The sequence below is a fragment of the Lygodium microphyllum genome, chromosome 15 (assembly GCF_053477565.2).
Source record: "Lygodium microphyllum isolate KBCC chromosome 15, Lygodium_microphyllum_v1.1.10, whole genome shotgun sequence".
NCBI classification, from domain to species: Eukaryota; Viridiplantae; Streptophyta; class Polypodiopsida; order Schizaeales; family Lygodiaceae; genus Lygodium; species Lygodium microphyllum.
Window position 1 is genome coordinate 100942015 of NC_141149.1, and position 11181 is coordinate 100953195.

An 11181-nucleotide genomic window follows, 5' to 3' on the forward strand; every position below is an offset into this window, starting at 1 on the left:
TAAACAATTGGGTATGCTTGCAATATGTGGACAAGTTTGCACCTTGATGGCTCTAGATTTTCGTGTGCTTACATGTAATGTAATCTTCGTGAGATCTAAACTTGGTATTAAGGACCCCTACAAGCCAACCACATATTAGAGCAAAGCCTACAAGTCAATCGCATATCAGAGCAAGAAAACTTATTTTAACATTGTCCTCTCCATATATATAGCTACACATAAACAATGAAATAAGTGATTGAAATGCACAAACATGTAATTAAAGGGTCTAGAGAGAGGCCATCTTTTTCCTAATTGGATGTGTTTAGCTAATGATATAATCATTGCCAAGGAGAATTTGTTGTGATAAATGTATTGAGAGTTAAACCCTTGAACTTGAGCACCCAATTAGTTTATTAATCTTTGGCTACTATCTATATTATCAAAAGATAGATTATAATGATAAACTTGTAAATTTGAGACCATAATTTTTGTCGATGTTTATCATATGACAAACTCCATTTATTAAACCTTATATAGCATCACACACACGTGCACATTCCCACGAGGGCGCATGCACACACACACACACACACACACACTCTCTCTCTCTCTCTCTCTCTCTCTCTCTCTCTTCTTTGTGCTACCTAGAAATTTAGTTCCCCAATGAGAGCTGAATATTTATATATCTAGACTAAGTATGTGTAACAAGTTCAAGATACATCCATCTTCAAGTTTTGCCAACAAAGAGAAGAATCCCTAAAACTTAAAGAAAATGAAGCTACTAAGATATAGTCTCATAAGCTTCGTAATGATACATTTTGCACAAAGCTTAATTCATTTGCACATGTATAGGTACACACAAGCACATCTAACCTCTAAAGTAGATCTCTATAGATTTACTTGGTCATACTAGTTATAAATGATATGATCAATAAAGAGTCTTAGCACTTACATCACTAAAGTGTGAAAAGAGCTTCCTATTGATAGAAATTTAATATTAACAAAAATCTTGTTCTATTTTGATTATACTCATTGCAAAATGTACTAAAATGTAAAGCATTACTTGATGCTTAAAATGCCCAATAAGCTTATGTACAAATTTTAAGGCTTGAAATTCATTCCATTACTTCTTAAATGTTACTAGAATTCGTAAACCTAATCCTTGAGACCTACTTCTTAAATGTTCTTACTAGAATTACTAAACCTACTCTTGAGGACCTCCTCCTTAAATGTTCTTACTAGAATTACTAAATCTAATAGTTGGGACTTTGCGATTCAGCTACTCTAAGTAGAAGATTACTATGACTAATTTCACAAGATGTTTTGGACACGTTTCCACTATAATTGCCACATAGTGAATTATGATAACATCATGGGCATGAGATTCTCCTCGAGAGGCACCACACACCTAGCTAGGTGTGGTTGGGGGCAGCCAGCAGCCCCTTGCCCACATCTAGTGAGCAGAAGCTAATGGTGTGGAATGCTATAGGGGAAAACGAGGAAACCCCCCTCCCCCAACAATTGCACCCAAGTAGGTATGCGGTCGCTCGGTAACACACACTCATCATGTTGAGCACTATAAGGACAAACAAGGGCAAAGAGCCCCTTTTCCCACACGGGGAAGAGTCTAAAAGTTCATGTCTTTGTTTCCTGTTGGGTTTTGGCAGGATTTATTTTCCCCTGTAGATGGTTGGCCCCTGCACCACGAGAGTGATGCTGTTTTGGGTAATCGCCATTGGCGCCCCCCGCCCCCCCCCCCAAAAAAAAAAAAAGAAAAAAAAAACATCACGCAAGATACCTGCACTGCCCCTTGTACGCACTTCATTGGGACTGGCATTGGTTTCAGTAACATTCACCTGTAGATAGACTGTTTTCATGTTGATACTGCACCGTATGAAGGTGATCCAATTCTCCTTTGCCAGTAAGTGAACGTATGCTTCAAGAGAGCTCTCAAGCTTGCCATACACGCTGCACTTTGCGATAGATCGAAGAGGCTTTGGAGAGATTCTCAAGACTTTATGATGAAGAATATTAACAGTAATACAACCGATAGAAGGGTGGGGCATTGTAGTATTCAGAGGAATGCAATGAATTTCACAGTATTACAGAAGATGGGAGGGTGGGGCATTCTACTATCAGAAAATTTTCGAGGATTTCTCATGAAATTTGCAGTATTACAGCAGACGGAAGGGTTGGACATCCTACCATCGCAGGGTTTTTCAATGGTATGAAATTTGCTACAGTACTCCTTGCCAGAAATTATTCATGAGATTCCTGAAGCTTTACCACACAGCATTTTGCAACGGACTGGAGATTTCCCAAAGCTTTTTATGAATAAAGTAAATTCAGTGTTACAACAGATTGGAGGGTGTGGTAATGTACTTCTCAGAGGATTTCTCCTGTTTCAGATGCAGAGCGGTGCTGGTGATCATCGCCAAGCATGCCCTTGAGGCTCTTGGTCAGCCAAATTGCGGTTTCTCGAGAAGACACTTGACCTTTCCCGAAGGGTTTCAAGACAACATCCAATTCACTGAGTCGATGCTGCTGAAGTAGCTGCGCACAGAGCTCCAATAACCCTTCCAGAGCCTCAGCCCTCTGCTTGTACGACCATACATCAAGGCTCTTATCCTCTCCCCTTTCCCTGTGAGCCACATTATGGCCTTGTTGTAGTAAACTGCCATTGGTGATCTTCTTCATGCTTGTGGCTATCATCCCTGCCGGCACAGTTAACACATCAATGTCAGGCCTCTGCACGGGTTCCATGTCTAAGCTACTGCCCTGCTGCTGCTGGCCAGTTTCGCCCTCTTGCTGATTCACTCCAAACCGGAATGTGCTGTGCCTTATCACATGGATTACATCATTGAAGACAGGCCCTACATGCACCGGTACCTTCTCACTGACCTGTATGGTGCCCTTCTCCTGAGTCTTGTCTTCAAGTTGATCCAACATGCCATCGTCACTGGCTGTAGAAGCAGTTGCCTTTTGATTTGTTGCTGTACAGTTGTTGCAGTCATACTCACGCATTGCAGGCTCATGGCCACTGATGGATATTTCTGACTTAGCAACGTCATCAACTGTATCTGCAAAATGCACTGAACTTTCCCTAGTGAGCAACTTGCCTGAATCAACTAGCTTTTCTTTACAGTGACAGTCTTCATTTGAACCAGGTGACAGGGGAAACTCAGCTATGAGGTCTAAGCGGGGAGCATTCACGGAAACATCCGGTGATTGGTCTAGAAGGTGGGGTGATTGTATTGAGTCAAATGCGTTGCTGTCAATGGAATTGGGGGCTTGTTCGTAGCCATATTGTTCCAGAGTGAAAGAGCTCATTTCAGACCCCTTTTGGCAGGAAGCACTCACAGAAACATCCTGTGACTGGTCTAGAAGGTGGGGTGATTCTATTGAGACAAATTCCTTGCTCTCAAAAGAATTGGGGGCTTGGTCATAGCCATATTGTTCCAAAGTGAAAGAGCTCATTTCAGACCCCTTTTGGCAGGGAGCATTCACGGAAACATCCTGTGACTGGTCTAGAAGGTGGAGTGATTGTATTGAGACAAATGCCTTGCTCTCAACAGAATTGGGGGCTTCGTCACAGCAGTAATGTTCCAGAGTGAAAGAGCTGATTTTGGACCCGTTTTCCGGATTTACTGGGCTGTGTAATGCAGTTCCTTCTTTGTTTGCCAAAGATGGTTGAGAAATCTCTGCCTGTGTCCCTATGCTTTGCATTTCCAAAGACTCTGCCTCGACCCTGCTAGTAGGTTGAGAATGCTGAGAGTCCTCGAGACAAGTCTCTCTTTTACCATCAATATGTGAAAGATGGGTTGGGACCCAATTCTTTCGGGGTAGCTTGGTGGCCAGTTTTTCTTCACCTGCTTCACGAGTTCGTAAGAGTCCCTCTGTTTTTTGCATTGTCTGTGGTGATGTTTCCAGTAGTGCGGCCTATAATAGGGACATGAATATCACAAGGATCAGCAATAACATAGTCAATCAAGAACACAAAGCATGATACCACCAGGAGCTATGAAGAGCTTTGCAGGTGAATCACAAGGCACAAAACATAAGAGTCCACAGCCAAGATTCTGTGTACTGGGAGTCACTTATCTCGAGAGAGTTCTGTGACTAACAGGTGCTCCTTTTGACTTACTTGGTGTTTTGGCTGCTGGTGCACTGCCAATTGCAAACGTTTTGCAGCTGTCGAATGCCGTAACATCCTCTCATTTTTATCCCTTCCTGGACCAGCAGCAGTATTCACAGGACTAGATCGTTGTTGTGGTGAAGATTCCTTCTTTGCCAATGTTGAATGGCCTCCATTCTTGTCTATCCTCAATCTGGTGGCTCTCGCTCCTCGAGGGTCATCCCTTTCACCCCTTTCTGAGTCTGAATCTTGCCTTTGAACTCGACCTGTATGACCTAGAAAGCAAGCATATCCATGGTTTGCTAGAGGTTCTCTCTTGGTGACCCAAACTTCTCGTCTTGACTACTTTGAGCTGTTAATTAGCAAGGTAAAGCTTACCATTCTGATGTCTAGTTGCAATGCCAATTCCAGTGTACTTATCCATCTCAAGTTTTGGTGCCGGAGGTGATGTTGTTGCTGATACCCCTGAACTATGAGGTTGAGAACATTCATTTTCAATACTTTCATATGGCCATCTTTGTTCATAAGGCCCAGCAAAGTTTATCAGATCATCATTTTGTGTTGTATTTGCTCCCCCATTCAGGAATGCCTGTGACCTTTCAGGACTATGATTCCCTTCACTATAATTATTGAGTGACAAGCTATTGCAATGTTCCTTGACATGCTGTTCGTCATCAGGTGAGGTGATTGTACTGCTGTTTCCAGAGGACCTATTGACAGAACAGTTTTGCTTGCATTGAACAACGTATGGTTGCAAATGAGGATGCTTCAAAATTTCAGCAGCCTGTAGTGTTCCAGGCAACAAAAAGATCAACAAGTGCTTTACTTTGAAACTGACAATTCTTCTTGCTTGTTTTCAAAGCCAATGGATTTTTTGGAAACTTACAGAGGGTCTCTGCTCAGGATTCTTCCTTAACATACTTTTGATAATTAGTTTACTGCAGGTTTCAGAGGAGATATTTTAGAACCAACTGATCCAAGTATTTATGCATGTGAAAAAGAACAGGGCTGTGCAGAAAACACACGTCACATTTATGAATAATCCCAAGTAAACGTACAGGGCAGGCGAATACAAACTGGGCAGTGGGCCAACAGACGATCTGTTAATCTTATTGATGAGACCAGCCATGTCCTACAAGAAAGAGTGCATTTTATGCTCAGCATTACATACAATTGAGATATTTGAAAGAAAGGTGTTTATATCCCTTATGCACAGGAATAAGTACAGGTTATGCCTTGTGACAATAAACCAGAAGGTCAAACTTAAAACAGAGGATAATAGAAGTTGGGTTGCCTTACAAATGCTTTGAATGCTGGTTTGTGTGCAGCCATCTCAAATACGCAACAACCTGGGAAAGCATTGAGTAACAAGGACTAGTTTTACATATCCAGGATCTCAATCAACTATACTTCAAAAGTGTCTACAGCCGAGTAATATGTACCTAATGACCAAATATCAGACTTAAAACCATAGGGTATGTCTGCCAAAAGTTCAGGACACATGTAGTTTGGAGTTCCCACAACCTTCACAACAAGATGAGATAGATTAGACATGGATATTACGCTTTTGCCTTTAACCTCACTCTTAACTCTGGCATAACAATGGGTAAGAGCAGAAAAAAGGATACTGGGGACAAACTGTGATTCTCCATTCATATCTATGGCTACACTCCTGTAAGCAACAATCAGTCAATACCTCCCAGTATTTGCACTTTCATTATGTTGCAGGACTTCCCTCAACATAGCATTAATTGTCTAAATTTCCTGTTTTGCAAATCAAAGTCAATTTCCAGTAGCCGATTTCTCAGAATCCTCTTGCCCCACAAGTTGTCACAATAATGATGGCATATTCAGTTAGATCATGTGTCCCTGATTTGCTTAGAACCAGCAGTTCAAATGATATTAAAGCATTTCTCAAAATCTTCAGGAGAGCAGGAATTTTCTCAATCTTTTCTCGATATACCCTCTTGGTTACAATCCACAACCCTTCAGTGCATAACATACTGTAGAACAGTGAGCCTTCCAATGGAACTGCTCACTGGCGGAAGGAGCAAGTGCATGCTCCAAGGCGCAACCTGAAATTCTTGAAAGTATGGTATGGGCAGAGTTTCAGAGTGTTGAACTGCAACTGATTTCTGTAGGGTGTGGATGATTTCTGTAGGGTGTGGATGATTTGGACTCGACTTCTATGGCAACCCTTTGGTTAAGGAATGCCAACCCTTCATAACCACCAGTGCTTTAGATGGAAAAAACATTTTAGAAGAGCCTGGGCATAATTATCTGGGAATCAACCAAGAGGTGCTTGGAAAAGACAATAAACAAAGAGAATCTTATATTAAAATAAAAGCTTACAGATGATGCCAAGTCATCCTCATTCAGCATCTTTGCCAGCCCAAAATCACCTGTGGTTGGAATACAGTATTATAATAAGTTGTTGAAGTAGCTCAAGCTAGAGCAAATCATAAAATTTATGTTCACTATAGAGTTGATCTATGGCAGCTGAGCAACACTAACCAAGGCGGATGTCCTGCTCTTTTGTCAGAAAAATATTGGAACACTGCACAGCCCACCACACCAGCTCTCAGAATACATGGCAAAGTCTACCTGCTTCAGTGCTGACTGAGAATCCGTGAATGTTTGTCTTCGTATGCTCATCAAAATAATCTGCAAAGAGCTGAAAATTTACCTTCAAATCCCGATGCAAAATATGATTGGAGTGAAGGTAGTCAACTGCCATCAACAGCTGCACAAACCACTTGCACAATTTCTGAAACAACAAACAAAGATTGAGATGAAAGTAACAAGACAAGCTTAAAAGTGTAACACATTGTAGAAATCAATACCTCTTCTGGAAAGAGAACACCACTCTGCTTCTTTATAGCCTCAGCCCTATCAACATCCACAAATAAAGAGCTCAGGAGAAGAGAGCATGCTTTGGCATAGCAGATTGAAAATAAAAATTGCTTAGAGCAAGCAAGAATAAGAAAAGCACATGATTCGTTAGAAACTTACATGTCACCACCCTCACAGTACCCTGTCACAATACAAATGTAGCAGCCCTGCAACATAATAGTCAGAACTAGTGGATAATACTTTCCATATAACAGGCTTAGTTGTGATCAGATGAAGACCGAGGAGAAACCATGCGAGTCTCTTGGCAGTTTGGAATCAAACACAAGATTGTTTCTGACATGTTGAACATTTGGGTTCAATGGATGTTTCGTAGGGATTGGTCATGTGGACAATTGAGGTATGAGATGCATCTCTATAGGCGTGTAGAGCATTTCTGTACTCACTTTGTCTATCCATGACTCCTTGTACTCCAAAATGTAAGGATGCTGCACCTTTGACACCAGATCCATCTGCAAAAGATAGACAAAACCAATGACTTGTGTCTGTTTGTTTCTCGAAAGGCCTCATCAGGGTCTTGTATCAATGAAAGTTTCTATCCAATCCCATACACATAGGAAGGGGCAAACCTCCTGATGGGCAGATCGTCTACATCTGTCTGACTGTCGAGCAAGGCGGATCTTCTTGAGCACATATCTATGGTGACAGCCACAATCAGCAAGGAAGCAAATTGAGAGCTGAATAGCAAATACATTCAATCACAGCATTGATAGGAAGCTTCTCTTTTCTGACTTGTGGACGACCAACAAGGAAGAGTAATGCGACTTGTAACAGCAAAACATATTTGCATCGCAGCATTGATAGGAGATTGTGCTTACTTCTTCTTTTCTGTCTTGTGATGGACCAGGATGGCTGCCCCAAATGCACCCCTCCCCACTTGTTCCATCACCTCGTACTGCTCCATGTTTCTTATCGGATGGATGATAGAGTCTATGAGAGCTTTGCTTTTCCTACTCTGCTTCTATCATTCAGCTGGATAGGCCATCCCCTGCTAATTGAATCCTGTCACAGCTCAGAAGAAACTCATTGATTGAACAGAGCAGCTCACCTGCTTCGCTGCAGAAGAGAGGCTCGTCATGGGAAATCATTAAAAGGGAGTAAAAGAGTCCATGCAGTGTGGAAAAAAAGAAACAGAAGGGTGGGGAGCAAGCAATGTGGGCGCCAATGGAAGGTGGAGAGACGGAGAGTGATGATGGCAAGGAAAGGGTGCTGCAATTGTATGGGCCACTGAGAGAGTGGAGAGACTCGATCAAATGGAGAGAGAGAGAGAGAGAGAGAGAGAGAGAGAAGGGACCGGTTGTTTAGCAGCAGGGGTACACTGAAAACTTGAATAAAAGGAGGGTGTGCGCTTGTAAGTTTGTAACTCTGTAAGTTGTGTCTCTCTGTTTTTTCCTTTAATTAAGACAACGCATATGAGCATGCTGAGCTCAGTTCTAACCACTGTTTTTATTTTCTTTTCAAACAATACTCTAAAATTTCCCCCCCTTTCTTTTTGTCTGTTTGTTGTTCTTTTCCTAAGTGTGTCTCGGATCCATTAATATCAGTCAAAGTATTGCCTGCTTTTCTCTAATTTCTATGAGCCACCTCTCAATAACATGCCATAATCTACTGCTTTTTGCTTCGAAATTGGGTGGACTTTTAACATCAGGAAAAAGAATCCACCTTCCGCTGATCAGTCAATTTCGTGGAATAAAACCAAGCCTACCTAGAAACGGAGCTATGAATGGATGGATGGATCAATCTATCAGAGATGGGGTCATTGGTGGTTACTTTTTATAATGCAGTATATCCTCATAAATTAAAAAAGGTTGAATGCTTGCTTATACAGCCCTTAGACAGGAAGCCAGATTCTAACAGAGTCAACAAGCTTTTTCAAACATCAGCTCAAAGGATTATCATCATTACTAAGCATCAAAGTTCACTCTTAACACTTTTCCTGAGGCAAGCATCAATTTTTCTGACTTAGCTCAAGGGATTATCACTGTTATTAAGTAATGGGTGATTACTCTCAAAGGGGTATTTTCAAGCTTGCTGGGAGTACTGGCAGGAGACAGACAGTGTAGCAGTACGAGCTTTCTCTTGACTAGCTTAAAGGTGTGTTGAAAAACCGACTTTAGGATTGAGTTGAACTACACCTTTACTAGACCTTTGGATGTGGCCTTTTATAGACACTATTACAAACGCATGTAAGTCAATATACTCACTTTCAAGTGGGTATGTAAAGCAGCAGGCAATATATTACAGATCTTTCTTGTGCTGCTCATATCTGGCAGCAGAGTTGCAGGTTTTGCACCTTCTTTTTTTTCCCACCCCCCAATAGTACAGCTTGGCTGGGCCTATGTTTGTAAGGCTGAGATACAAACGTTACACTGTTCCCTGCACCTGTGCCCACATCACCACTATCTTTTTCATTTCTTCCTCTCTGCACCTTTTTACCATACACAGCCTTTCTCCTCTGTTGAAGATCAAATTTCACTGACCAAAATAGTAAAATTTCACAGACCAAAATAGATATCATCCTTTGCTAAGTGCTTTCCTTCATCTCTGCACATTTTACCAGCCAGATTCCACAGGTCTTTTGCCCTTTCTTGAACACAAGACATTAACTTAATAAGATAGATATGTCAGTGTAAGCTTTCAACAATCGAGAAGAACTTTTCAGGAATTTCAACATAAGATGGGTATCATTTTGTGACATTTCCAGAATAGACAATAAGATTTCCAAGAATTTTAATCTCCGAACAATGTGTCATTTCCCAATTTTGAAAATATTTATCCAACACACAGACACGTTCATCATCATCAAAAAACAATCCCATTTGGCAGGTCTGACCCCCCATTTCTTTTCTAGAATATAATGATGACAGCATCGTACAAGTAAACTCATAAATATATATTTCTTGGGCAGTTCAGTTAAAAAGAACCAACATAACGGAAAGCAGAATTATTTACAATAGTGGAACAAATTTTCGAAAAACATGTAGCTGCTGCCTGCTATCAGAGGAATCAGGATGAAAAGCATTAAACATATTAACCCACTGTCAAGCATGCATGTTGGTTGCAGGAGCAGGACATTACAGAGCGAGGAATGTGACTGTGTGAGGACTCAGGAGATTCTTGAAACTGTGAATGGAAGTCTCGAGGAGATGATGATAAACGTGACTGTACAGGCAGGCCTAATAGAATAATACGAAAGCGATGATGCCCAATTTGTAACTGGGTAAGAAGCAACCAAAGATGGGGGCGGTGCAGTCAAAACTTTCTGGTTGGCAGAGAATTGGGAGCATTAACCAGGCATCCCAATTCACAACTCGCATGCGGCATCTGGGTCCATGGAAATTGACATCCTATCTGAAAAACTCTCTCGCTCTCTCTCTCCCTCTCTCTCTCGAAAAGGGGTAGGAGGAATTGTTAAAAAAAGGGTTCCTGTCCGTCAAAGGGGCTCTTAAGGACGCAAATCTCCATCCCAGCCACCTCACTACTCTTCCACACTCGATTGTAATATATTCCAAATTGCAAATGTCAAGAGAAAGGGTTCCCTTCAACACAAGAGAGCTTTAAAGGAGTTAAATCTTGCACTAACACCACCTCCCTACTCAACCTTCTTACCCTTCCACATTTGATCATGATATGTTATACATATAAGGATCTATTCACACTATAGATCGGCACTCACTCGGAATCACTAGCATTTATAGTCATCGTATATAAGCATGACTTTGTAGAATCTCAACAACCCTAGCCCACTAATAGCTATCCACATTCCAATAGCACACTAATGTTTATCTTAAGAATTTGGGTTCTTTGTGCAAAGTGGGGATAAAGCCTTTTCAAATTGCTTAGGTGCCACGGTCTACATGTTTCTTGATTGAGAGAAATGGGGGATGAACAACCATGGCTCTTGCAAGCCCTCGTGTGAGGACCATGAAAAAATAGCTTTAAGTACGCTCATAAGTAGTACATAGGGCACTTGTACTTAGACTCACCTCCAAAACTATCAAAGCAAGGCCTCGAAGTATAAAGTTAATGATGAAGACATGTATGTAGCTCTTGCAAGTGCAACGTTGACACACACGATTATCGAATGGGCCATTTAGATAAAAGGCCAATCAATATCAAATCCTTGAAGGTGAAAAGGAAACCAACCCTTTTAC

At 41.4% G+C, this 11181-nt stretch overlaps 1 protein-coding gene across 3 annotated transcripts; it reads right to left on the bottom strand.

Moving 5' to 3' along the window:
- Window positions 1-1977: 1977 nt before the first annotated feature.
- On the bottom strand, window positions 1978-10412 carry LOC148024829 (serine/threonine-protein kinase Nek5-like). 3 transcript variants are annotated; one of them, XM_087694483.1, is made up of 15 exons: window positions 7846-10412; window positions 7597-7663; window positions 7414-7479; window positions 7130-7176; window positions 6961-7006; window positions 6804-6884; window positions 6632-6674; window positions 6470-6519; window positions 5560-5641; window positions 5417-5466; window positions 5218-5249; window positions 5004-5055; window positions 4496-4901; window positions 4127-4392; window positions 1978-3921 (listed from the first exon to the last, which is right to left on the bottom strand). In XM_087694483.1, the coding sequence occupies exons 1-15, from the start codon at window positions 7929-7931 to the stop codon at window positions 2368-2370; spliced, it is 2928 nt and encodes a 975-aa protein (XP_087550609.1). In that variant the 5' UTR covers window positions 7932-10412; the 3' UTR covers window positions 1978-2367. The 3 variants fall into 3 exon arrangements, with proteins under 3 accessions (XP_087550609.1, XP_087550608.1, XP_087550610.1); XM_087694482.1 differs by having other exon boundaries at window positions 5176-5249; XM_087694484.1 differs by lacking the exons at window positions 6961-7006; window positions 7130-7176; window positions 7414-7479; window positions 7597-7663; window positions 7846-10412 and having other exon boundaries at window positions 5176-5249; window positions 6632-6721; window positions 6804-6842.
- Between the last annotated feature and the right edge of the window lie 769 nt (window positions 10413-11181).

What these genes read in the sequence shown, in the direction of transcription:
- LOC148024829 (XM_087694482.1), bottom strand. Translation starts at nt 7,931, where the DNA reads ATGGAGCAGTACGAGGTGATGGAACAAGTGGGGAGGGGTGCATTTGGG. An exon ending in AGAGCAGGACATCCGCCTTG is followed by an intron (nt 6,520 to 6,631) that starts GTTAGTGTTGCT and finishes TTCCAACCACAG; the next exon opens with GTGATTTTGGGCTGGCAAAG. An exon ending in TGCAACTAGACATCAGAATG is followed by an intron (nt 4,393 to 4,495) that starts GTAAGCTTTACC and finishes CTTGCTTTCTAG; the next exon opens with GTCATACAGGTCGAGTTCAA.